A 27,590-nucleotide genomic window follows, 5' to 3' on the forward strand; every position below is an offset into this window, starting at 1 on the left:
TTAGCGAATCTCGGTTACTTACCTTTTCTCCAAGATTCGAGAGTCCGATGATGATTTCCTTAATTCTCGAGTGCAGATGCGCAACTGTCTTGTCTTCCCCAAGTCGCATGCTGGCGAGCTGGTTGCGGAGTAAATCCCGTTTTGCGAGCTTGACTTCGGATGTTCCTTCGTGCAGCTCAAGGAACTTCTCCCAAAGTTCCTTCGCGGAGTCGTAGTTGCCGATCCGGTTGACTTCATGGGGCGGGAGAACGCTTAGTAGATGGAATTCTGCCTTGCCGTTTGCCACTTAGTCGACCTGCTCCTTTTTCGTCCATTGGTACTTTTCTTTGCCTTCTGGTGTTGTAAAACCGAATTCCATAATTAATAATAAATCGAAATCAGTCTTAAAAAAAATACCTGCATCCGCTTTTTCCAGCTAGTGAATTCCCCTTCGAACTTTGGCAGGTAGATGCTCGGTCGGCCATCGTCTTTGCTTCGATTGGTGATTAGTCCTCCTGAAGCGCCTTGGCTCTGATACCATTTGTTGGACCGCAGCGGCCGGCTAGAAGGGGGGGTTGAATAGCTTGCAAAAACAAAGGCACAATCCTTCTCGAACTCTCAACAGAATAACACTTGTATAAAATAAATAGACAGAAAGTAATAAAGAAGAGGCACACCGGGATTTACTTGATTACAATTGGAGAGATTATTAATCCAAGGAAAGTGTAGCACTAACATCTCCTTCAGGCGGAGAAGCCTCTTACAGCAATGAAGCGTAAAACAGAGAAGCTAATCTAGAAATAAAGAGTACAAGTGTTGGAAATGAATTGCTTGTGTTCATTTTTAAGCTTCTGGACCAAGGCTAGGCTGTATTTATAGCCTTGGTCGGGGCGTCTCGAAGTGCTCCGGGCGCCCTAGGGGGATAAAACTTTATTCCCAATGCACAAATATTGGTTTGACCGAGATCTGGATATACTTTCGGTCCAAGCGCACGGAAGGGTTTCGGGCGCCCTAAACTATTCTGGGTGCCCCGGACTATTCCGGGCACCCCGGACAGTTCTTGGCACCCCAGACAGTTCCGGGCGCCCCGGATGGGGAAAGTCAACATCGTTGACATTTTCAGCCTGGGTCTTCTGCTCCGGCTCTGTTCGCCTCAGTCCGAGTCTTTTGCTCGCTTGGGTGATTCGGAATAGGGCTCACCCGAACCCAACTTCCGATCTTCTCGAGTAGACTTCCGCTCCATCTTTTTGTCCCTCGGAATCGTCGTGTGCTTCCTTCTCATCCGCCAGCGTACTCATCCGCATTCTTCGTCCCTCGGTCGCACCCCATGCCGACCTTTTCGCTAGCTGCGTCTCTTGCTCCCCGACCAGTCTTCCGCTCCGGCTTATCGTCCCTCGGAACCACCGCACGCTTCCTTCTCATCCGTCGGTGTACTCTTCCGCAGCGCCTCTTCCCTCGGACACACCGCGTGCCGTCCTTCTCGCTAGCTGCGTCTTCTGCTCGACTACCTGTGCTCCTAAGCTCCTGCACACTTAGACACTGTTGGAACCCCAAGGTGTTTTGATGTGATCAAACAAGTTAAGTTAGGTCCTGTTTTGTCTAACCTTTGTGTCTAAGTGTGCAGGAGCTTAGGAACACAAGAAGTCGAGCGGAAGACGCGGCTAACGAGAAGGATGGCACGGGGAGAGAGCCGACGGGCTCGGTGCGTCCGAGGGATGAGGTGACCGCGGAAGAGTACACCGGTGGACGAGAAGAACGTACGCGACGTTCGAGGGATGATAAACCGGGAAGGAAGGCTGCTCGAGGAGAAGGTCGGAACTTGGGTTTGGGTGAGCCCTATTCCGGATGGCCGAGATCACCCAAGCTAGCGGAGCCGGAGTTAAAGACCCGGACCAAGACGAGCTGAACCGAAGGATAGCTACCGGATGGAAAAAGTCAACCAGAGTTGACTTTTGGGTCCGGGGCCCGGAGTTGACCGGGGCGCCCGGACCCCTCCGGGGTGTCCGAAAGGTACCGAGGCGCTCGGACCGAAGATTTTGACCAGATTGAGTTTTGACTCGATCTGAACGTTGGGGGATAAAATTTTATCCCCCCAGGGCGCCCAGACCCTTCAGAGCGTCCCGAACAGTGCTATAAATATAGCACTGATCTACACAGTCTTTTCAATCAACTTGTAATCCAGTGCTTTCAATTCTGTTCTTTCTTTTTATGCTTTCAACACTATAAGAGGCTACTCCACCCAGAGGAGATCATCAGATAGTGCGTTATCCTTTCCTTGGATTAGCAATCCTCTGATTGCAAACCAAGTAAACCCTCTATGTCTGATTTCTTTAATTAGTCTCTTTTTTTTATTATTACAAGTATTTGTTAATTAGTTGAAAATCCGAGAAAGGTTAGATTTATTTTTGTAGGGCAATTCACCCTCCCCTCTTGCCGGCCTCCAAAGGGACCAACAAGTGGTATCAGAGCAAGGCACTTCAGGAGGACTAACCGCCGATCGAAGCAACGAGATGGTCGGACCAAGCATTGTTCCATCAAAATTCGAGGGGGACTTCGCACACTGGAAGCGTCGTATGGAGGTATTCCTGAAAACTGATTTTGAAATTCAGTTAATTATAAAGTATAACTTTGTAGCGCCGAATCGGAATGGAGAAGAAAAAGAAGAGAGTCAGTGGCCAATGAAGGAGCAGAGTAGCGAACAATCGTGCGAAATATCATCTACTGAGCGTGTTGCCGTCTCAAAAAGTCAACCGCATCGGAAGCTACTCATCGGCCAAAGAACTCTGGGAGAAGTTCCTAGAACTCCATGAAGGAACATTCGAAGCCAAGCTAGCAAGGAGAGACATCCTTCGGAACAGACTGACGAACATCCGTCTGGAAAAAGGTGAGAAGGTAGTCGATCTACATGCAAAGGTAAAGGAATTGATTACTGGTCTCGAGAACCTCGATTAAACAATAACAAACCGGGACACCATACGCTACGCACTAAATGCGTTTCCGAGAACTCCAGAATGGACATCAATCGTCGACGCCTATTATATTTCAAAAGACCTGGAGGTAAGTACTTTAAAAGAATTGTTCTTTATTCTTGAATTACATGAAACCAGGTGTATAGGGACAACAAAGGAATCAAGCCAGATGATCACACTAAACGCAACCAAGAAGGATGAACCCGAGTCAGATTCAGAAGAGGATCAGGAAGCATATATGGTAAGAAATTTTAAAAAGTTTTGTAGATCTAATAAATTTAAAGAAATGCAGAATAAAAAGAATCCAAGAAATAGAAGAAGGATGCATTGCTACCAGTATCAAAAGGAAGGACACATAAAAGAAGTCTGCCCATAACTAAAGAATGGCAAAGTCAAGATACCCAAGAAGCACAAGAATCTAAAAGAAACTTAGGACGATAGTTCATCATCTGAGTCTGAGATTCAAGAATATGTCGAGATAACACTAATGGCAAGTTATGAAGGGCAAAGTACATCAGAACCCAGCATCGATGAAGGGGGAGGGACGTCAGATGAATGCAACGAAGCAGGGGGAGAATCAGGCTTCAAGTCTGATATGGTAAGTGAGATATGTCTCTTACCTCCTGATCAACTTTACTTTGGTATTAAGGTTATTGCAAAATCCATGTATAAATTAGAAAATAAAAATACCAAATTAAAAAACAAAATTTTAGAAACAAAATTTTTTTTGGCAAAATAATGTCTAATAAAGGATTTTGATAAATTGAAACTTGAAAATGAAAAATTAAAAGAATAAATAGAAAGATTGAGAAAGTCTAACAGTTCAAATATTTCTGTTTTTAAAAATTATAGAGGACTAAACTGGTACTATAAGTTTCACCAAAGTCAAATTAGAAAAATATCAAAAGTCTATGTACTTAGGAAATACTTGATTAACCCTGTAGGTAGGAACCTCTATTGGGTTTTGAAAACATGTTTAACTTGAATTTAAAAATTAAACTTAGCATTTTCAGCGAGAAAGTTAAACAGATAGTTTCTTTATGAGGCTTTGTCTAAAGAAGTGGTTGTTGCTCCAATAACCAAGAAGGTCTCGTGTCTCGCCACTACCTGGAAACCAAAATATTGAAATCAAATGTTTAATTAACTTTCTGGAAAAAGTATTAAAGTTAGAATTAAATAATGCTTAAAATTTTGTAAACATTTGTTTTGAAAATTTTGTATAACTTAGAAAATGTTTCTGTTGCAAATTAAAAAAAAATATTTAGAAAATTATTATTTTTGGAAATTAGAAAAAAATTTTAACTTAGAAACTTTGAAAATTACTTATTCCATTGCATAAAAATTATTTTTAAGTTTTTGCTTAGAAATTTTTTAAAAAATTTTTATCTCAAATTGAAATTTTTTTGAAACTTAAAAATTATGTTTTCAAAAACGTTGAAAATTATTTCTTAGAAATTTTCTAACTTAAATTTTTAACACTTAATTTTTTTTTAGAATTTACCTTAGACTTGTTAAAAAAACCCCAATTTTTTATGTGATCAAAGTGGGAGAAGTATGTTAAGTTTAGGGGGTGATATAAAATAAATGAAAATCTTTTTTGGACTTATTTGTAAAATCAATTGTTTTTATTGCATTTGTTTACCCTAGCTTAATTTAGGTTGCTCACATCAAAAAGGGGGAGATTGTTGGAATCCCAAGGTGTTTTGATGTGATCAAACAAGTTAAGTTAGGTCCTGTTTTGTCTAACTCTTGTGTTTAAATGTGCAGGAGCTTAGGAACACAAGAAGTCGAGTGCAAGACGCGGTTAACGAGAAGGACGACACGGGGAGAGAGCCGACAAGTTCAGTGCGCCCAAGGGACGAGGTGACCACGGATGAGTACACCGGTGGACGAGAAGAACGTGCGCGACGTTCGAGGGACGAGAAACTGGGAAGGAAGGCTGCTCGAGGAGAAGGCCGGAACTTGGGTTCGGGTGAGCCCTATTCCGGATGGTCGAGATCACCCAAGCTAGCGGAGCCAGAGTTGAAGACCCGGACCAAGACGAGCTAAACCGAAGCAGAGCTACCGGACGGAAAAATTCAACCATAGTTGACTTTTGGGTCCGGGTGCCCGGAGCTGACCGAGGCGCCCGGACCCCTCCGGGGCGCTCGGAACATACCGGGGCACCTGGACCCCTCCGGGGCGCCCGTACCGAAGATTTTGACCAAATCGAGTTTTGACTCGATCTAAACATTGGGGGATAAAATTTATCCCCCCAGGGCGCTCGGACCCTTCAGGGCGTCCCAAACAGTGCTATAAATATAGCACTGATCTACACAGTCTTTTCAATCAACTTGTAATCCAGTGCTTTCAATTCTGTTCTTTATTTTTGTGCTGTCAACGCTGTAAGAGGCTACTCCGCCCAGAGGAGATCATCAGATAGTGCACCATCATTTCCTTGGATTAGCAATCCTCTGATTGCAAACCAAGTAAACCCTCTGTGTCTGATTTCTTTAATTAGTCTCTTCTTTTTATTATTACAAGTGTTTGTTAATTAGTTGAAAATCCGAGAAAGGTTAGATTTATTTTTTTTAGGGTAATTCATCCCTCCCCTCTTGTCGGCCTCCAAAAGGACCAACAAGTGGTATTAGAGCAAGGCGCTTCAAGAGAACTAACCGCCGATCGAAGCAACGAGATGACCGGACCAAGCATTGTTCCACCAAAATTCAAGGGGGACTTCGCACACTAGAAGCGTCGTATGGAGGTATTCCTGAAAAGTGATTTCGAAATTCGGTTAATTATAAAGTATGACTTTGTAGCTCTAACGAATCAGAATGGAGAAGAAAAAGAAGAGAGTTAGTGGACAAAGAAGGAGCAGAGTGATTCCGTATCGAACAACCGTGCGGAATATCACCTGCTGAGCGTGTTGCCACCTCAAGAAATCAACCGTATCGGAAGCTACTCGTCGGCCAAAGAACTCTGGGAGAAGTTCCTGGAACTCCATGAAGGTACATCCGAAGCCAAGCTAGCAAGGAGAGACATCCTTCGGAACAGACTGACGAACATCCGTCTGGAAAAAGGTGAGAAGGTAGTCAATCTACACGCAAAGGTAAAGGAATTGATTACTGGTCTCAAGAACCTCGGTGAAATGGTAACAAACCGGGACACCATACGCTACGCACTAAATGCGTTTCTTAGAACTCCAGAATGGACATCAATCGTCGACGCCTATTATATTTCAAAAGACCTGGAGGTAAGTACTTTAGAAGAATTATTCTCTATTCTTGAATTACATGAAACCAGGTGTGCAGGGACAACAAAGGAATCAAGCCAGATGATCGCACTAAACGCAACCAAGAAGGATGAACCCGAGTCAGATTCAGAAGAGGATCATGAAGCATATATGGTAAGAAATTTTAAAAAGTTTTTTAGATCTAATAAATTTAATGAAATGCATAATAAAAAGAATCCAAGAAATAAAGAAGGATGCGTTGCTACCAGTGTCAAAAGGAAGGACACCTAAAAGAAGACTGCCCAGAACTAAAGAAGGACAAAGTCAAGATACCCAAGAAGCACAAGAATCTAAAAGAAACTTGGGACGATAGTTCATCATCTGAGTCTGAGATTCAAGAATATGCCGGGATAACACTGATGGCAAGCTATGAAGGGCAAAGTACATCAGAACCCAGCATCGATGAAGGGGGAGGGACGTCAGATGAATGCAGCAAAGCAGGGGGAGAATCAGGCTTGTAGTATGATATGGTAAGTGAGGTATGTCTCTTACCTCCTGATCAACTTTACTTTGGTATTAAGGCTATGGCAAAATCCATGTATAAATTAAAAAATAAAAATACCAAATTAAAAAATAAAATTTTAGAAACAAAAAGAATTTTGGCAAAATCATGTCTAATAAAGGATTTTGATAAATTGAAACTTGAAAATGGAAAATTAAAAGAATAAATAGAAAGATTGAGAAAGTCTAACGGTTCAAATATTTCTATTTTTAAAAATTATAGAGGACTAAACTAGTATTATAGATTTCACCAAAGTCAAATTAGAAAAATATCAAAAGTCTATGTACTTAGGAAATACTTGATTAACCCTGTAGGTAGGAATCTCTATTGGGTTCCGAAAACATGTTTAACTTGAATTTAAAAATTAAATTTAGCATTTTCAGCGAGAAAGTTAAACAGATAGTTTCTTTATGAGGCTTTGTCTAAAAAAGTGGTTGTTGCTCCAATAACCAAGAAGGCCTCGTGCCTCGCTATTACCTGGAAGCCAAAATATTGAAATCAAATGTTTAATTAACTTTCTGGAAAAAGTATTAAAGTTAGAATTAAATAATGTTTAAAAGTTTGTAAACATTTGTTTTGAAAATTTTGTATAACTTAGAAAATGTTTCTGTTGCAAATTAAAAAAATATATTTAGAAAATTATTATTTTTGGAAATTAGAATTTTTTTTTAACTTAGAAACTTTGAAAGTTACTTATTCCATTGCATAAAAATTATTTTTAAGTTTTTACTTAGAAATTTTTTAAAAATTTTTTATCTCAAATTGAAATTTGTTTGAAACTTAAAAATTATGTTTTCAAAAACGTTGAAAATTATTTCTTAGAAATTTTCTAACTTAAATTTTTAACACTTAATTTTTTTTTAAAATTTACGTTAAACTTGTTAAAAAAAAATCTAATTTTTTATGTGATCAAAGGAGGAGAAGTATGTTAAGTCTAGGGGGTGATATAAAATAAATGAAAATCTTTTTTGGACTTATTTGCAAAATTAATTGTTTTTATTGTATTTGTTTACCCTAGCTTAACTTGGGTTGCTCACATCAAAAAGAGGGAGATTGTTGGAACCCCAAGGTATTTTGATATGATCAAACAAATTAAGTTAGGTCCTGTTTTGTCTAACCCTTGTGTCTAAGTGTGCAGGAGCTTAGGAACACAAGAAGTCGAGTGGAAGACGCGGCTAACGAGAAGGACGACACGGGGAGAGAGCTGATGGGCTCGGTGCGTTCGAGGGACGAGGTGACCGCGGAAGAGTACACCGGTGGACGAGAAGAACGTACGCGACGTTCGAGGGACGAGAAACCGGGAAGGAAGACTGCTCGAGGAGAAGGCCGGAACTTGGGTTCGGGTGAGCCCTATTCCAGATGGCCGAGATCACCCAAGCTAGTGGAGCCGGAGTTGAAGACCCGGACCAAGACGAGCTGAACCGAAGCAGAGCTACCGGACGGCAAAAGTCAACCAGAGTTAACTTTTGGGTCTGGGGCGCCCAGAGCTGACCGGGGCGCCCGGGACATACCGGGGAGCCCAGACCGAAGATTTTGACCAGATTGAGTTTTGACATGATCTGAACGTTGGGGGATAAAATTTTATCCCCCCAAGGGCGCCCGGACCCTTCAGGGCGCCCCGAACAGTGCTATAAATATAGCACTGATCTGCACAGTCTTTTCAATCAACTTATAATCCAGTGCTTTCAATTCTGTTTTTTCTTTTTGTGTTGTCAACGCTGTAAGAGACTACTCCGTCCAGAGGAGATCATCAGAAAGTACACCATCCTTTTCTTGGATTAGCAATCCTCTGATTGCAAACCAAGTAAACCCTCTGTGTCTGATTTCTTTAATTAGTCTCTTCTTTTTATTATTACAAATGTTTGTTAATTAGTTGAAAATCATAGAAAGGTTAGATTTATTTTTGTAGGACAATTCACCCCTCCCGTCTTGTCGGCCTCCAAAGGGACCAACAGACACAAGGTTAAAAACACACAGGACCTAACTTAACTTGTTGATCACACCAAAACAACCTTGGGGTTCCAACATCCTCCACATCAGTGATAAGGTTTGTTGCTGCAATAGACTTGATGATCTTGTCCATCATCCGTTGATAAGTTGCTCCTGCGTTGCGTAGACAGAACGACATAACTGTATAATAGAAAGAACCGTCGGCTGTGATGAATCTAACTTGCTCCTAATCTTCTTGGGCGAGAGGGATATGGTGGTATCCTTGATAAGCATCAAGCATGCAGATCCTCTCGCAACCCGAGGTTGAGTTCACCATCTGGTTGATCCTTGGTAGCGGGTAGTAGTCCTTAGGGCTAGCTCGGTCGAGGTCTTGAAAGTTGATGCAGACCCTCCACTTATTGTTAGGTTTGTACACCAGGACCATGTTAGAGAGCCAGGATGAAAATTGTACTTCTCTAACGTGCCCTTCTTTCAAGAGCTAATCAACTTCAGCTCGGATGATCTTATTTTGTTCGACCGAGAAGTTTCACTTATTTTGCTTGACCGGTCGGGAATTAAGCAGGAGGTGTAGCTTGTGCTCAGCTACGTCGTACTTGACTCCTGGTAGCTCCTTGGGGGACTAACCGAAGGCATCCCTGTTGCGCGTGAGACATTCGACCAGATCTGTCTTGATTTCGATTGACAAGTTGCTGGATATGTGGGTGATGTTCTCCGGATGCTTAGGGTAGAACTGGACCTCCTCCCAATGGATGGATTCTTTGGCTATAGGAAGAGGCTTCTCTTAGATGACGTGGATTCCTCCATCCTGGGTTCTTTGAGTCTTGCGAGTCTCAACCATCACCATGTCGATATAACACCTACGAGAGACCAATTGCTTACCTCTGACTTCCCCGACCTAGTCTCCCACAAGGAATTTAATCTTCTGATGGAAGGTAGAGACTACCGCTTGGAACTCATACAGTGTGGGTCTTCCCAGGATGACGTTGTAGGAGGATGGAGAATCCACTACGATGAAAGTGCTCCTCCGGGTCCTCACCAATGGTTCGCTACCCAAAGATATGGATAGCTTAATTTGACTCATTGGTCATACCTCATTGCCAATGAACCCGTACAAGGAAGTAGCTACGGGTTGGAGCTCACTAGCGTCGATCTACATGCCTTCAAATGCATTCTTGAAAAGCATGTTGATAGAGCTTCCGTGTCAACGAAAACTCTAGCCACGTGGCTGTTAGCGATGACGGCTTTGATTATGAGGGCATTATCATGAGGGAGCTCCACTCCCTCCAAGTCTTGTGGCTTGAAGCTGATTACGGGCCCTGCAGCTTGTTCTCGGCTGCATCCTACTGCATGTACCTCCTAGCGACGTTCATGAGATTTCCGGGCCCTAGCGGAATCTCCATCCATATGCCCTCCGGAGATCATGACAATCTCTCGGATTGCGACATTTTCCCTGTACGCCTCCTCAGGGGATTCCATCGGCTGCTTGGCCCGACCTAGCTGCTGAGTTCCCTGACTTGCATTTTCGGACAAGGGTTTACATGATTGTCCTATGGTAGCAGGCGAGTTGGCTAACAACTTTTGAAGCTTGGGTGTGATCTCAAGCGAATGCAGGCCTAGTTCAACCACCCTCTGAGAATCTCAGGCGAACTGACGCAATCTCTAGTGGAATGGGTGTGAGACATATGGTAGGTGCAATAACGAGGCCCCCACTGACTAGGTCTGAGGGCTTAGATAGCTTCGATTCGTTGCACTGTCCTGGATTCCTGACTGGACGGATATCTTGGTCGGCCATCCTTAGAGCGGGGAAAGGATCAAGCTAGAGGTTGGGGCAGCCTTTTCTCCGATTTGATGGCAAGAGCAGGCGCCTTGTCTGCTTTCTGCCGAGCCTCCTGGGCTTCTTCTACATTGATATAGCTGGTTGTCTTCCCCAACATCTCATCAAAATTCTTTACTAGTTCCCGAATGAGGGCCCGAAAGAACTCCCCCTCCACCAGACTATGGGAGAAGACGCTCATCAAGATCTCTAAGGTAGCGGACGGGACATCCTGGGCTACTTGGTTGAAGTGTTTGATATAGTTTCTCAAGGGTTTCGCAAACCCTTGCTTGAGGGCGAAGAGACAGTGGTCTGTCTTCTGATATTTCCTGCTACTAGCGAAATGGCGCAGGAAAGTGTTCTTGAAGTCTTGAAAGCAGGTGATAGATCCGTTCGACAATCCATTGAACCACTTTTGTGTCGAGCCAGACAGAGTGTTTAAGAACACTCGACACTTGATGACGTCGCTATATTGGTGTAGCAACGCAGCGTTTCGAAATTTTCAGAGATGATCCTCTGGGTCCTTGCTACCATCGTATTATCCAATAGCTGGGGGCTTATACCCCTTCGGTAGCTTCTCCTTGAGTACCCTTAGAGAGAAAGACACTTGTTTCTCAGGCATCTCCCTCGACTCCTCTCGGAGGACTATAGCTTTCCCCTTCTTCAAATCTCTAGGCGGGTAACTCTCAACCGTGGAGGCCTGGTGCTGCTCTTTCTTGTTATAATAGTCCGGGCAGGACTCGCGATAAAAGGCTTGGAGAAAGTCTCGGGTTGTTTCCTCTTAGACCCCCTGTCGGAAACGTAGGTCTGGTCCTTTAAAACTGTAGGCATCTTGTGTAGTTGTGAAGCAGTGGTGTGTTTTTTGAAAGTCGCTCGCCTCTTGGCCTTCTTAAACAGTTTGTACTTTCCTGCTATCATGGTGACGTTCACCTTTCCAGTATCCTCCATCGTCACACTCCAGAACAAGTGAAGGAAGTTCCCACAGACGGTGCCAAATTGATCATATCCGGAATCTAAGTTAGACGAAGGTCGGCTGAGATGGCGCCGGTGTTGATGGAGAGGCGACTTAGACACACCTAGTGTATGTGCTCCGGAAAGATAGACCCCGCGTGGAGCTTAAGGATAGTGGTGATGAGACCGGCGATACTTAGGCTCTGCGTACACTCAGACAACACACGGAATGTTAGAGACCATAAATCAGGGGAAAAGTCTCCGGCGTAGGCCCTCCGACGCTCAAGTCAGTTACTTTTTTCCCAGAAGACCAGTGCACGAAAGAAAAAAGAACTGTAGAAGATGAGTGTAAATGTGCGCGTACTTGGCTAAGGAATAAGACCTCCCTTTTTATATAATGATACGTACCTTCAGAGCATGCATGTTGTCAAAGAATATCGGGTGTCAGGGCATGTAGGGTGAGAGAAGGTGTATGGTGACCTCCTATTAGTGGAAGGAAGGTTTTATTCGCAGATAATAGTAGACCATTGGAATATTCTCTAACGTATGGTAGTTATTCTCTCATAGGAGGTTACAATTCTCTGATATTGTTGTGGCCTAGTGTTTTTTGTCACACCCGGGTTTAGATACGGACATCTCGGGATGACCGTTCGGGTGTGACACCTGGCTCGAGTCTTGATGAGGGGGACGAGCTATGGTGAGGGTCCCATTTTTCACATTTGGATCACTAAAGGGTCGATCGGAAATTGTCTTACTGAAAGTACCAAGTCTGACTATGTGGCCTGAGTTGAGGAAACTCGACCAGTTCGGGCAAATCAGGCATTACTTCATGTTGCATCTTATGTCTAAGATCTAAGACTCTGATCTGTTTGTACCCGACCGAGAATTATGAGGCTGATGATGTTAGGCGGTCTAACTCTTTTTTTCCCCTCCTAACTGCTAACTGTCACATCCTTTTGACTTTTGACCACCACGTCCCCTTAACTTTGGATTGTCATTGACTGTCACACTCTCTTAATTTCTGACCGTCACATCCCCTTGAGTTTGGACTGTCCTTGATTTCATGTTCTCTTGACTTCTAACTATCTGATCTTATCAAACTTCATATTTATATATCGTATTAAAATTTAAATAAAATTTTATTGAATTGAATTTCGAATAACTCATAAATGATTTGGTTCATCAATACTCTCAGGGCAGCCCATTTTTTTGGGCGCGGTCAGTTGACTGCTATGGAGAAGTCAGAGAGCAGTCCCAGAAGTTGCGGTTGTCGATATACTCGTTCAATATATTTTATCGCCTAAGTCATCAGAACTTTCTATTATAATTGCCTAGACAATCAACGGGAAGACTTGGCGAAGCAGCGATTAGAGGCCGCATTTAATGCTTCCTCGAAACTCAATGATAACCATGTGCTGAAGCGCGCAATCCCTATAAGTCTTGCTCTCTGCTTGCGATTCTTCTTCATCACCATTACAGAATCCAAATGTTTGTTTTGCAGACATGGGCATCATCAAGGATGAACACCGCAGATTGAAGCCAAGTCACGCGCAGAGCCCGATGACATCCAAGTTGAAGATTCTGCTGCTGGTGGTTTCAACCAATCTGCTCTCCGTTTTTCTCTTCGCCGGGAGTTCCGGTTGGGTGGCGCCGGCTGTGCATTTTGTCGACTCCGGCACGCTCCTCCGGGAGCTGAACGCCACGCAACGCCAGCTGTCCAACACCCTGTGGCAAGTGTCGCAGCTCAGCAAGCTCTTGGCAACCGCTAACTCCCTGCTCGAGACGACATTGACGGACATCGGCAAGGCCCACCGGGAGGAGGAGGAGTCGCCGGACGAGGACCTGGAAAAGTGGGCGCGCCGGCTCACCGGCGAGCTTAAACTCGTAGTTGGGCCCCACAAGTTCCCTCTCGGGTACAACCCGAACATCGGCTCCGACGAGCTGTATCCCGTGCTGGGCACCTCCTGCCGCCGGTACGAGGAGGAGCTGGTGAAGTACATGAGCTACGAGGTGGGCGGCGAGTGCCCCTCCGACGAGTGGTTCGCGCAGCGGCTGATGCTGAAGGGGTGCGAGCCCCTGCCGAGGCGGCGGTGTCATCCGAAATCACCGGTGGGGTACGTGGAGCCGGCGCCGCTCCCGGAGAGCCTGTGGGCGATCCCGGCCGACACGAGCATCACGTGGGACGCGTACACCTGCAAGAACTACTCGTGCCTGGTGAACCGGGGGAAGGCGCAGGGGTCGTACGATTGCAAGGACTGCTTCGTAGTGGATATGTACCACTCGTTTTTCTCGATGCCACGGTCCAGCTTCCGGCCAGCGTTCCACCGGAGTTTCCGGAATCCGATGCGATCGAACATGGGCGCGTAGGTGGCGTTCAGCTGATGTCCGAGGCAGAAGAAATGATCGAGCCAGAAGACACCGCCCGGCCGCAGCACCCGGTAGATGTCAAACAGGGCGAACTCCAGCATGGCGTCGGGGATCCAGTTGCTGAGGACGTGCGTGGAGTGCACCAGGTCGAGCGTGTTGTCGTAGAACGGCAGGCGGTGCGCGACGCTGATGTGCACCATCAGCGTCGCGCACCGCCTGCCGTTCTACGACAACACGCTCGACCTGGTGCACTCCACGCACGTCCTCAGCAACTGGATCCCCGACGCCATGCTGGAGTTCGCCCTGTTTGACATCTACCGGGTGCTGCGGCCGGGCGGTGTCTTCTGGCTCGATCATTTCTTCTGCCTCGGACATCAGCTGAACGCCACCTACGCGCCCATGTTCGATCGCATCGGATTCCGGAAACTCCGGTGGAACGCTGGCCGGAAGCTGGACCGTGGCATCGAGAAAAACGAGTGGTACATATCCACCCTCCTCGAGAAGCCCATGACATAATTAATTAATCAGCCTTCTCTCCCGTTCAGACTTGCATATGAGATGAAACTCGACTTACAACTAAAAGAGATGCAACAAATACTGCTTCAGGATTTTACTTCTGAATTATGTTTTTTATGATTGTTCTTGCTTCAATTGTATGAATCATGTATACGATTGATGTGGATCCCATAAGTCATCCGAGTTGGTATGTGGTAAGATGCTTATCACATGAGATCGTGGGATCGAAACTCGGGGTAGTCAGGGTATAAATCCCCGGTCCCTGTATAACTCACCCCATCTGCCACATGTTTGCTCAGGATCCTTGGGTCGGGTGCGGCGGAGGTGTTGGGACGAGCGATTTCATCTTTTTACCACATGTATACGATCGATGTGAGTTTGGATTGGATATTAAATTCAACTTTGAGATTAATATTGAAAACATGAAATACATATTAAATCGATCAAGATCTATAAAATCGAAGTTCATATCATGATAAAAGTTATTATTAATTTAAATTACTCCTAATTTAATTTTAAGGGCAAAATGGCACATCAACACCGTCGTTAGGCCATTGGCTGGGAATAGTGAAGTGCCTCAAGCGCCCTGCCTGACGCTTCATGTAGCCTTGGCACAAGAAGGCCTTGGAGAACTCGTCCTCCACGCTCCTGTCCACATCGTGCACCATCACGTCCGTCTCCCCCTTCTCCCTCCACCTCGCCGCCATCCCCGCCGTGTATATCGCCGACATTCTCCCCGGAGCTCTGGCGTGGTACCCGGTCGGCGCGTCCACCATGATCACGTCCCACTCCACCTCGTACACCACGGCCGGCAGCTCTCTGAGCGCCAGGCGCGGGCACTTGGAGAGCCGCGGATCGCCGACGGCCGTGCACAACCTCTGCCTCCGCAACTCCAGGAGCTGCCCCGCTTCGCTCACCTGCGTGTCGTACACGACGAGTTGCACCTCCACTGTAGCGGGGAGACTCCGGCGCACGGTCTCGATCCACTTCTCGTCCTCCTCGAGAAAGACAGTGCGGCCGCCGTGGTTGAGCGCGCTCCACATGAGGCTGTCGTGGCCGAGGCCGAAGACGAGGAAGTTGCAGGGGGAGCGTTGGCGCAGGACCTCGGCCGTGACGGAGATCTCGTCGATGGTTTGCTGGGGAGTGATCTTCGATGTGGCGTAGTGGACGACGGCATCGGCCAAGGAAGGAGGGATCTTTGAGCAAGAATTTGCACTTGCGCCGCCGTCCTCTGTTCCAGACGATGTGATGTTGCCTTGGCGAAATTGAGAGGAAGCATTCAGCAACAGGTAGAAGAAGAACAGAATCATCAGGAAGAGGAAGAGCAGCTTTAGATTGAGAGGCATTTGGAACTTGGAACCCATAGATTTTACACAACTTTGAGGCTTTCAGATTTAACATTTCATGACAAATTGTTCGATATATATCATGATTGGCTAGTGGTTGAGAACTGGCGATCAAGATTCTAAATTGCAGCAAAAGGTGAAATCCTCACCCCCAGGGCCTCCACCGATCGGACCCACGGTCATTGTGAGGGAGGTAAATCGCAGCACCCGAGCTAACATAAGACGGATCGGGTGGGATACAGGGATAGAGGATTTATTCCCCAACTGCCACTGAGTTTCGACCCGGTGGCCTCATTGCAGCAACTCCCGCCCCATGCCATCTCGGATGACCCACAGGGTCGATCAAAATTCTAAATTGCCATTATGAATGGTGGTTGAGAGAAGAAAAAAATGATGATGGGCGATCAGTTAGGCCCGATGGAAATTTTCCATAGACGGCTAAGAAATTCTTATGGTTGTGAATGATTCAGAAGCTCAGCGTTTTATGATTATACTCTTTATTTAAAAAAAATTCTTATAGAAAAAAAATTCTTATAAACACATCGTAATTAGGAATTGAACTGTAGATGTCTGAATGATAAATTGACGTTCTTCTGCTGCAACATAGCACGGGGTAAAAATGTTAAACCATGTAACACCGAGGGTGATTGATCTGATCCTATGAAAATTTTCACTAGTCGTCTGGATAAATCAGAAAATACTCATGATGGACAATCTAGAAGCTCATGATTGCCCACCCTATTTAAAAAGAAAAATCTCTACAAATATATTGTAACAAGATTCGAACTATAAATATCTAAATAATAACTTGTCCTGCTCCATAACCTAGCCCAGGGCAACTAAAAGCTTTTAGTGATCAGCACTAACAATTAATTAAAATTTTTTAATCTCATTTTTCCAGTCAAACAAGGATAAAAAAAACAATAGAAACCTGGGAAGGGATGCTCAGGTCCATAAATATTAGACCATCTTTTGATTCAGTATTTGTATTGATGGGAGGCAATGATCCCCACTTGTTTAACATGTGGGGATTATTACCTTCCACCAATCTACTTTTTTAATCAAGAAAGATGGTCCAGAGGATCTCATTCCAGAAACCCCTCTCTCTCTCTATATATATATATATTTTGAAATTCTAGAAACAAACAATTTAAGATTATAATATATAATAATTTAGAACTTTTGAATACGGTTTATAAAATTTAAAATTACAATATATGACTCTATAAAATTGTGCTTTAGCTCTATATATTATGATTAATTTTAACATCTTTAAATTTTAAAAAACATTTTTGAGAATGGATTGATGTCCCGTACTTCTCTAGATACACTGCAGAGATTGTTAAATATCTACGAACTTAAAAGGTCAACTTCTGTTGCAATTCTTTTAATAAAACACAACTCTTCGAAGCTTGCATGCATATACACCCACCTAAGGATAATAATAACAATGGGATAATAATTGACATTAGCAATTTGCCCAATTTGATATTTATTCACGACTAGGTGATGTCCTCATATTGGAGACTAAAGTACTGTTGGGCATCTTCAAGTTGAAGAATGAATAAGCTGTCAGGCTCATTTGCATGCCTTGAACATAATTTACTTCTCCACCAAAAGAATAAGTTTCGTGTTGTTGATTACTTTATCGAAAGGGAATTAGTTCAGTGCTACTAAAACCATGAAAAACGATATAGGAAATTTGTTACATGAATTTAGTTGTAGTATGATAAGAGAAACTCTTTAAAAGTGAGTTTGACATTAGAGCAAGTCTCCATCAAATGGAGAATTTAGTAATACTAGTATTAGATAAAGATTATGCCATGTAGATAAAAGTCAAATTAGACTTATTGTTAATCATCCTATTATAGTTGCCGTGGTCTAGTTGGTTAATCTATCAAGCAAGTCCTTGTCTGTCGCATGGTAAATTAAATAGCAACATTTTTGGCTCAAAATTTGAGGGCAATATCCAATTAACAACTACATTCTTGAGGGGAAAAAATATATAATAGAATCTCTGGAATTTCAGCGTAGTTAGATCTAACTCTGAAACTTCTGTCCCAAAAAATGCAATCTTGTGGCTCTTTAGGATGGAGAGATATGAAGAGATGGAAAGAAAGGGGGGAAAAGAACTGACCCGCTAGAATGGAAGAGTATTCTCTAGATCTTCAAGCTAAATGCTGCTGATGACTTAGTCCTGTTTAAGATGTTTCAAAAGAAAAACGCCGATGCCACCAACTATCACAATAATTACTGGATTTCCAATCAACTTGAAATCGAGCAGTCTGTTTTTCCCCTGAAGTTTTTGCTGTTGGGTTGATAGAGCCAAGTGCTCATGAACTAAGTTCGAGATGTTGCTCAACCGTTGCATGATTTGTTGTTGTCCTCGTGTGATGAGCAGGAACTGCCAATGATAAGAAACATGAGCATTATCTTCTAGTAGCATTCCAGAATACCACACAAAAGACTGATTGATGAATTTCAGAATGAGAACATGATATCTCAATCATAGGTGGAATATGGAGAAATAGTATGGATAGATCATAGATGTTGCCAGGGAATATGTGAAAAGAAAATGTCAAGTTACCGAAACAGACTTTTGAAAAACCTCCAGTCAGAAACATTGTATTTCTAAGCAGAAAAGGAGAAGTTATTTAAAAGCCATACATACCTCATCTGTTAGGGGCGAATCTTTATTTAGTTTGGATGAAGAAGATGAACTGGGCAATGATGCCGTGAGAGAGCCATTACAAGATTCACTTTCAAGAGCAAAGTGCTGCGGACTTTCTGAAATTTTCTGGCAACTAAACTTTGAGTTGAGTTCTTCCATTTGAAAGCTAAGTTCACAAATCCTTTTATTTAGAGATGATATGTGTTCTGACAGTTGAGCACTTTCCTATATAGGACAGATCCAGAAAACAAAAGCACCTTATTAATTTGTCTTATAGCCAGAATTTGCTATGCGAACACACACACACCTAAACCGCGTGAATCAAAATTTGGACAAATTAACATTAAGAGTTTTCATAAGCATACTTATATTGTTAAAAAATACCTGGTCGATCGCAGATGATCCAATGGAGTGTCCCTCAAAACTTCTGGCGTTGATGGCAAGCCCAGTGAGCTTAGCAACGCTTTTGTCCTCAAGTGATGAGTAGGAGCGAGACATTCCTCTGAATAAATGCATATACAGTGAACTTAGAGATTTACCAAAGGTATACAGTGGATTGTTTACTGAAGTCTGAACGTTGACAATAAAATTATAGAACTGAATTGAAGACAGAATGGCTAATGATATAAAAAAATTAAATAAATAACAAATGAAATACAATTTATTCAGAACTGTAAAGAAAATGTCATTAACATTATTGATGTTATATGTACCAGATTCTAGATATTCTTAATTTTGCAGATTTTTGGAGAAGTTAATTTTGATTAAGGATGTAGTTGTTATCTATTTATATTAATATTGGTCATTGCTAATTTAATCTAAATCATCAAGAAGACTTTGTGACCAGGGTGCATAGAAAAAGAGTCTATGGAGCATTTCTGATGCTTGATGGATTACTCGTATACGATGAGGGTTAACATCTTATTTTGTATGGTCAGAGGTATATTATTGGTTAATGGATAAATTTGTTTGTCTGGATCTAGCAAGTGCTCTGATCAAGTTTTACTGGTATTGACTCAACTACCAGAAATTATTTGTCATTGAGCAAGATAAACAAAAGTTGCTCGTTTCATGAATATATTCAGATTAAAACTTGCTTACCTGGTTAAATGTCCATTTTTCCTACAAACTGCATTTCTAGATGCCTGTTCAGGTGCTTCTCCAGGATTCGAGACCATTTCATCATATGAACTTAGTTTTCTCCACAATTCATCTGGCAATGCCTACACATCGAATAAAGGATAGGACATCAAAATAAAGGAAAGGACACCAAATCTCCTAATATGGTAGAATGAAAAGCTCCATCTTAATTTAGTAAAACATAATACCATTGCTTCATTCACGAGCTTTTCCAGCTGAATCTGTTCAATGTAAGTACGAGGAATGTAGGAACCTTCCAATCCCAACTGCTCCGCTATATCCTTGACAGACTTGCGTTCTTTTCCTTGTACCTTTATTATAATTAGGACAATTCTCAATTATACAAGTTTCCAGCATAATTTGTAGTTGCACTGGAAGAAAAATGAGAAATTGGTAGGAAGCAGATGTTAACTCCATGGTGCAAATAAAAAAAGATTACTCAAGAATCAAAGACACATCTAACCACAAATAATGATTTCTGTGCCTTAAAATGACTAAACATTGCATGAACCACTAATTCTGGCCTCAGGTGAGATTGCATATATAACTCAATTACAAAACCGCAACAAGAATGACAGTCAATGTAAACAGCCATGTCAATTTTACAGCTGCACCATGGATTGTCCACCCAAAATGCACATTGATTAACATTGCAACGATGCTTAAATTCTGAGTCAACAACACATAAGATTAGATAGATCACTTATCTTAGATTAAGTACACGTGTATAAATACTCATTATACAAGTGACTGCAATAAAATACTACTAAAAGCAAAGATTAAGCAACAGCCTATATGAAGAATTGTATGACAATGATCAGAAACACAAGTGACTGAATAAAATTTTAATGTGAATCTCTTCATTAGCTAAATCTTCCGATTAGTATATTTAACAAAAAAAAATTAAATACAAAATTCACAATTGTGTCTTCCAATGAATCCTACGCAATGAATGATATATGGAAATGCATGGCATGATTTAAATGGCTCCAAAAATAAGATGATTTCATAAAATGAGAAATCTAATTACCTGTATATAGTGACGATTTAATTGTTCTAAGTAATCAAGCTTCACAATCACTCTATCATCAGAGAAAACATGGCTGTTTCTTTTCAAAATAGTTGCAATACTGTAGCCTAGTGCCATTAACCCACCAAGAAGACGCACACCAACTTGAAAAGTAATTCTCGGTGACATGATGAAGGGGTTGTCTGTGACCCATTCCTGAGTATCCACCAGTTGAACAATAGTCAAACTCAGATTAAATCAGAATGAATGCATGTTAATAAACCTGATGATCACACAGATATTAACAATTGAGGGAGGTACACATTCTATAGAATTCCTATTGAATTGTAAAACTGAAAACCATAAATCCTCATAACAAACCAAGACAAAGTAGTAAATAACAGCAAAACCTGCAGTACACATTTATAAAAGCAAGGTTCGGAATATTCAAATTATAGATCACGTGTGTTTGGTGCATCTAAATGTGCCTCTAGTGTAAAGATTTAACAGTACCAAAAAAGACTACACAAGGTAAACAAACCAAATTATGAAGAAAAAAACTGAGTACAATAGAGAAGAGTGATATCAAGAGAACAATCTAGTAGCAAAATTTGCCTACTTAAGTCATAATTCTAAATTAATTCAATCCAAAGTGAATCACTGGTTTTCTAGCACAATCAATTATAAACCAACACTGAGAAAATACTAATACTAACCAGAATCTAGAGATATAGGACTCTAACAATGTGATTTACATGATATTGTGGCCTACGGATAGAAATATCATTTTTTTTCATATTCTTAGAATTTATTATCATCTCTTCTGAAATTTTTTTTTATCATAGTCCTCATGAACAAAGAGTTTCAGTTACTTTCATGATTCACCCAAGTGGAAAGAAAACAAAGCACAAATATGATAGAAAACTGTTAAATCAAAATCATATCAAGGGATTTATCTTCTTAAGGATGGGATACAAATTTTCATGGACTGGAAATTGTGGTAATTGTAATAGCATCAAATTATGTTGGATGGCTAATAAAGTACAAATGCAAGACCATATTGTTTACTAGTGCTCAATGTGACACCCCCTCCCCCACCCACTCCAAACTCCATTGCTCCTTTTTTCCTTAAAATGTTTCTTCAGTACATAATATGACTAATTTCCAATTTAAGATAAGTTAATACATATATTATGTCATCTAAGTGGACACTGTTAACAAACATATAAGAATGGACTTGCAGATTTATTCAAAAATTCCATCTTATGTGTAGGTTTTGAAATCTCACTCCAGATGTGATTATAGATATTGTTAATTTTTGCCAACTCCCAGATTAACAGCAAATACAAATTTCATGCAATTCTTTTGAAATACCATAGGATGTAACAGAGAACTCCTTTACAAGACAATAGCAAACCTCAATGGAATAATAAAATTCAAGACAATAAAGATTGAGGAACCAAAATTTTCCATGAATGAGCAGAAACAATAATCAAACCCAACAAAATGGTAAAAGTGCATCCAGATACAAATATGAACTAGTTACAAAAATAACTCTGTTGTTTACCTCAGATACTGTAACGTTGTTATGATGTTAGATTTAGAATCCACATGGACAAAATGACATAAATGAGAAAAGAACAGACCTCAAACATAAGGTTGTACTTCCCATCCTTGTTTCTCATTCTTAAATAAGATTGGCATGTTTCTGGATCTTCACCTGGTGGTAACAGATATATGTCATAAGTTTCCTCTACAACTTCTTCATGCTCTTCGCAAAGAACAGCCTTAATTTGGTCCACGGATGTAGTTTTTGTTGACTACAATATTGGAAAACACATGTTACTACAGGCAAAAATGAGATAAATTGCCTAACCAAATTTACCAAAAAAGGGGGTGGGGGTGGGAAACAAACAATAACCTTTAAAATATAAGTTGGATTCTGGAAGCCTGTGAATGGGTTGAACTTGTTCTTAATTTTTATATGTGCTGTTTGCAGATCTGGCTCAATGAAGGCCTTGTACATTGGATAGACCTGCAAATGTATTAATAAATCAAGAAACTGTATATGTTTAAATCTAACTTCCAAGTACCTTTTTTAATATGAGGAAACCTTTAGCTCTAAATAATTAGTAAAAGTGGAGAAAAGAAACTATATTTGACAAAGTGAAAGAAAATTCTGATGAACTAGTGTGTTTGTGCATAAGGAATGAGGATCATGCAAGTCTTAAAAAAAACTAAGAGCATGCAGCAGAAAAAGTATATAATTTTTGAAAAAAATGAATTTGAAGGTAGATGACCGTTTCTGTAATTTGATAAATTATTTCTTCAGGTTCTTGTCCAGCACGTTGTATGTCTCTCAAAACTCTTTTGACAAGGTCAAAATGTACACCACCAGTCACAGAAACTCGGAGGTCAAGTAAAGGGCGCAATTTGTCATTCAAAGCATAGATACCTTCCAAAATAACAATTCGAGAGCTTGGCACATCAACAGTCCTGCTAGGAAGACAACCAAAAAACGTAGTTTACATTTATGCTTTGTACTAACTATCTAGAAGTTATGTTCTGCTTAAAATCTCTCTATATCAAAAACATTGCTCTAGTCAACTTTCTAAAAATATCACCTGTATCCTATGCGACTGCTTGATTTAAAATCATATATTGGCACCTGAATAGATCTCCCTTCTTTAAGTCCTCCAATGTTTTCCAGCAATGTGCTATAATCTGTTAGTCGTGGATCTGACAACAATTGCATGCATTAGAAATTTACAATTACTTAAATCAGTATAAATTGAAAAAATTTAGATGTGGGAGGAATAGATTGAATGTTAACAAAAAGATCACAGCCGCATCCAATGAGGTGAAATTTGAAACTATTGATAAGAATGAAATAAGGGAAAGAAATTGAGTTACATGTGCAAATGGCAAAATAAATCAATGACCTTAGAGAGTAAGTTACCATCAAAATTTTTATCAACGATACGACTTGGATCATTGTAGTTGTCCATTGATATTACAGCAATATTGGGCATGAAATCAATAATCTTGTCGGTAAATACAGTCTTCCCTGACCCAGAAGGTCCAGCTACCCCAACCAAAATAATTCCATCGTTGCTTTGTGCCAACAATTGGCATGCACGTAGTACAACATAGAAGCCTTTTTCAAATGATAATGAACCTTGAATTGAAACAACTTCATAACGATTACAGTCCTTCCGCTTCACCAATCGAACTCGATCTCTTAGAAGCCCATGCCTAGGTTCTGATGAGTCAATAAAAGGATCATATTGATCCATTTAGGAAACCAAAAACTCCTGCAATAAAAACCGGCTGAAGCATGAAAAGGAGAAGATACTGAAAGAAACAATAAAATTCTTCACATTGTTAGCCTGTACACTAACTGCACACAAGAAGATAGTAAAACAAGAAATGAGAACAAAAAAATTTATGGATAAGTGAACATCCAAAACAAAACAATTGATTGTTTCTAAACACGAATGCAAACAATGAGAGTCATGGCAATACAACTTGTAAACCCTAGCAATACTTACAGTATGGTTTCTATCACACTAACCACACATCTCGTTGCAGGGAATGAGGTGCAAGATGCAGGAAATATATCAAATAAACTCTTTTATAAATAAAAAAGAAATCATATCGGAAAATATCAAATAAAAATTATATTTTCACAGGTCAAGAAGAGCGCTCAATTAGAATCCATCAAATAATCCCGCACGAAGTAACAACACGTCTTCATTAATTAGCTAACCAAAGAGGAAAGTGAAACATTCCTCGATCCCCAAAAAATCCAGAGGCTTCAAGATGATAAATTAAACCCAGAAACGATGAAACAAATGCTGCGTACTCTTTTTTACAAGAGATGAGTAATGGTCCGAGGTTTATCAATGGGGACCAAAAAAAATACCTATTCCTCCAGCCGAGATGATCGCGCAGAGCGGCGTAGATGTGCTCTAACGAACGAGAGAGAGGGAGAGAGGAGGAGGCCCCGTAAATGTATCGTGAGCGGCGGCGGCGTCCGGCGGAGGGGGAGGAGATTGACTAGGAAGCGCTCGAGAGAAGATCGGGGATCGTGAAACGATTCCGAAGCTTGCCGAGCAAATCATCGCTTAAATAACTCTAAATTTCCCACGTAAGCAACGAGGTACGCTGATTGGACGAATACAGGTGGGCCCCACTTCTGGGTACGTCGTCTCTCCTGGGAAAACTACGTGGTCCGTATTGTTATCCAAGTTTATAATTAAAATATTCATAAAAAAATATAAGAGTGCTGAATTTTATTTCGACTTTTGAATTTTATTAAAATACAATTTAAGCCCCTGTAATTGGCAGCCCGCAGCAGAATCTCATTTTTGACCTATGTAATTTTATCTGTCAAATTTTATAATTCTCCGCGAATATCAGAAAGTCGCAAATGTGTTCCTTAAAAATGCTTGCTATTCTAATAAGGAATTTTAAAATTGTAAAAATTTAATAAAATTTATAGCAAATTTATTATAAGATCTAGGGCATTCACTAATTAACATAATCAACTAAATTTTTAAGACTCGCTTAATTTGAAAAAAAATAAACTTTTGAATTTTGAATTGTGTAGATCCATCAATTAATTTTAGATGAAATTAATTGATGGATTTAAAAAAAATCTAAATTATTCAAATTAAAATTAATATGTTTTTAAAAATCTTATTAATGTATCTATGTTGCCATATTTAATTGAAAATGTGTTCTCAATTTAATTCATCATTCTCAATTTACCCTATTGAATTTAGATCACATAAATACATTACTAAGGTTTCTACCTTAAATATATTAATTTGAATTTGAATTTGAATTAAGAGTTCTCTAAATTTATTAGTGAAAAAAGAAAGAGTGATACTCTATGTTATTTAAATATTTTGAAACTTAGGTATTCAGGGATAATAATAAAATTTATTAACGTGATTCATTAAGTAAATTGTCGTAAATGTAAATAATAGACTTCTCTCACTTAAAAACTAAAATTTACTCTCTCTTTTTTTTCTTCCAAATATTATCTTTATGGATTTAACGTTTAAATGTTTGTGAAAAAGTCATAGACAAAGTAAGTGTGGATTAAAGTAATGTTGGCTGAAGAATACAACTACACCATTTCTGAAAGGCGTATCTAATATTTAAGGTTGTCTTAAAAAAATGTTGGGCGTCTTGATCACCCGTCACGAATACTTCCTGATTTATTTTGATGATCAATAAAAAAATTATTTGGGACCGGGATGGTCTCATATTGTGATACTAAAATTAACATCATATCTGTTTTCTTTCCTCACAACAAAAAATGATTAACTAAGTTGGATAACATTGAGCCTGGGGTGACCGGTCTGGCCCCATTGAAGTTTCTTACTAGTCATCAGGGTAAATTAGGAAGACATACATGCGGCCCAGAAGCCCAGCATCTCTTAGTTGCAAGTCTCATTAGGAGGAAAAATCCCTATAAATAGGTCGTAGCTGGGAATCAAACTGTGAGTACCTGAGAGATAACTGAGCACCCTAATTGCTGCACCATAGCCTCGAACCCATTTTCTTTTCTCACGCTTGAGCATAACATGAATCCAAGAAATTATTTGCCAACTATCATATTAGAGCATCCACAATCGTGAATACTCTCAAGGAGCTTCTTCAATGTCACGTCAACATCACATCAAAAGTAAAAATTCCTCCATTTATCTCCATTATAAAAAAATCTCTCAACTATAAAAAAAAACCTCTCAACAACGTCTTCGTAATAACATTAATAATTAAAAAAATACATAAATATTACCATACATCAAATAAAAAAATATAAATTATAATAATATATAAAAAATAAACTTAAACACATCTATTCCAGATCACGTCTCTGTTTAATTTTTTCAACTATTTTCTCATGTATCCAAATTTGTCCTGATATCATCTCACTAATATATTTCTTAAGAATTTCATAATCCTTATGAAAGATCTCAACTTTTCGCAAAGTCATTTTTTCCATTTGATATTCTTATCTTATCATTCTTTATCAAGGATTTGTTCCATTGTATCGCACTCTCTGACTTTGAATTTGCCCTTTCTCTTCGCTTCCTTTTGCCCTATCGGACGAATGCGGGCTTCAGAGTCATCAACATCAATACTCGTATCTAGATTTAGATTTGATGCTGAAGTGTTTCTCCTTGATTCGGATGTCCTTGCTTTCTTGTTAGAGGAATTAGCAACTGATTGTGGATCATATTTCTCATACTCTTTGAGAACCCTCCACACATGCATATACTTGAAATCCTTGTTTTTATTGTTGATTTTCCACATATTCATTGTGGTCTCCAATATATTCTCGTCACTCCATCCGCTTTGACGATGAGTATACAAATTATTATAGGTTGTAGAAAATTCATTTACCATCATCGCAAACTTATAGTAATGTGATTTTAGCACTTGATAGCTTCTCTTCATAGTTTCAATGGGTCAATACTTACTGTAGTAATCAGCTATACGCTTCCAAAAAACTTGATCTTTCTGGTCATTACCAATGACTGCATCGGTGCTAGTTGCCCATGACGTCGCAATGACCATGTCTTCGTCAAGAGACCAAAATCTTCGTTTCGAATCATTTCTTTGGTTTAACTTCATGTCTTCTTGTAATAACTGTAGTAGCCACTGAGATGTTGGAACAGACGATGACATTAGAGGTTCTTTGTCGCTGTGGGTCGATAGTAGTCCTTCTTACTTTATTCGAAAACATGGCTGATGGTTGAGGAGGTGAAAATATGAAAGGCAGAGAAGACATCCCAAATTGGTTACTCATGGTTGACCAATCTTGGCATGAATACATATCAAATGGAGCTAGAGTGGCGTTACTATGAAGGGGAAGGAAAAAATTTTGAGAACTTTGAAAATTTGGAAAATTTGGAAGACCTTGTAGAACATATAGTATTTTGAAAATTTGGATGGTATTGTGTGTGAGAGAAAAAATTGAGGATATTGGGCATCATGGTTTGGAGGAATGTGAATATTTTGAGAAGATGTATTTTTATCCGCATTTGAAGAATTCAACAGATTTGTAAAAAAAATATTGAAATTTTCCT

At 40.5% G+C, this 27,590-nt stretch overlaps 3 protein-coding genes across 4 annotated transcripts; 1 reads left to right on the forward strand and 2 right to left on the reverse strand.

The window, feature by feature from the left end:
• The first annotated feature begins 10,827 nt into the window (after positions 1 to 10,827).
• LOC122007396 (probable methyltransferase At1g29790) lies at positions 10,828 to 14,343 on the forward strand. Its single transcript, XM_042563264.1, has 4 exons — positions 10,828 to 10,864; positions 12,937 to 13,697; positions 13,742 to 13,918; positions 13,968 to 14,343. Exons 1-4 carry the CDS (start codon positions 10,828 to 10,830, stop codon positions 14,316 to 14,318), a joined length of 1,326 nt encoding a protein of 441 aa, XP_042419198.1. The 3' UTR covers positions 14,319 to 14,343.
• A 484-nt stretch (positions 14,344 to 14,827) lies between these two features.
• On the reverse strand, positions 14,828 to 15,682 carry LOC122007397 (glucuronoxylan 4-O-methyltransferase 2-like). The gene has a single exon (XM_042563265.1). The coding sequence runs from the start codon at positions 15,680 to 15,682 to the stop codon at positions 14,834 to 14,836; it is 849 nt and encodes a 282-aa protein (XP_042419199.1). The 3' UTR covers positions 14,828 to 14,833.
• On the reverse strand, positions 15,452 to 24,581 carry LOC122005010 (inorganic pyrophosphatase TTM2-like). Of its 2 annotated transcripts, XR_006118303.1 has the most exons (13): positions 24,410 to 24,581; positions 23,444 to 23,798; positions 23,109 to 23,223; positions 22,785 to 22,980; positions 22,406 to 22,519; positions 22,131 to 22,304; positions 20,506 to 20,700; positions 19,664 to 19,786; positions 19,437 to 19,558; positions 18,720 to 18,837; positions 18,336 to 18,560; positions 17,802 to 18,068; positions 15,452 to 15,573 (listed from the first exon to the last, which is right to left on the reverse strand). XR_006118303.1 is itself a non-coding variant. In XM_042559906.1 (12 exons), exons 2-12 carry the CDS (start codon positions 23,778 to 23,780, stop codon positions 17,856 to 17,858), a joined length of 1,932 nt encoding a protein of 643 aa, XP_042415840.1. In that variant the 5' UTR covers positions 23,781 to 23,798; positions 24,410 to 24,581; the 3' UTR covers positions 17,495 to 17,855. The 2 variants fall into 2 exon arrangements, 1 of the variants encoding a protein (XP_042415840.1); XM_042559906.1 differs by lacking the exon at positions 15,452 to 15,573 and having other exon boundaries at positions 17,495 to 18,068.
• Positions 24,582 to 27,590: the final 3,009 nt, after the last annotated feature.

Source organism: Zingiber officinale, chromosome 7B (genome assembly GCF_018446385.1).
Source record: "Zingiber officinale cultivar Zhangliang chromosome 7B, Zo_v1.1, whole genome shotgun sequence".
NCBI lineage: Eukaryota > Viridiplantae > Streptophyta > Magnoliopsida > Zingiberales > Zingiberaceae > Zingiber > Zingiber officinale.

Excerpts from the sequence above, each read along its gene's own strand:
- LOC122007396 (XM_042563264.1), top strand. The coding sequence starts at position 10,828 with ATGGCGCAGGAAAGTGTTCTTGAAGTCTTGAAAGCAG. Across the intron at positions 13,698-13,741 it reads ACGATTGCAAGGACTGCTTC|CTTCCGGCCAGCGTTCCACC; the intron begins GTAGTGGATATG and ends GCCACGGTCCAG. Across the intron at positions 13,919-13,967 it reads AGCATGGCGTCGGGGATCCA|AACGGCAGGCGGTGCGCGAC; the intron begins GTTGCTGAGGAC and ends GTGTTGTCGTAG.
- LOC122007397 (XM_042563265.1), bottom strand. The coding sequence starts at position 15,682 with ATGGGTTCCAAGTTCCAAATGCCTCTCAATCTAAAGCTGCTCTTCCTC.
- LOC122005010 (XM_042559906.1), bottom strand. The coding sequence starts at position 23,780 with ATGGATCAATATGATCCTTTTATTGACTCATCAGAACCTAGGCATGGG. Across the intron at positions 19,559-19,663 it reads AGCTCGTGAATGAAGCAATG|GCATTGCCAGATGAATTGTG; the intron begins GTATTATGTTTT and ends TTCGATGTGTAG. Across the intron at positions 18,838-19,436 it reads AAAAATGGACATTTAACCAG|AGGAATGTCTCGCTCCTACT; the intron begins GTAAGCAAGTTT and ends GCATTTATTCAG.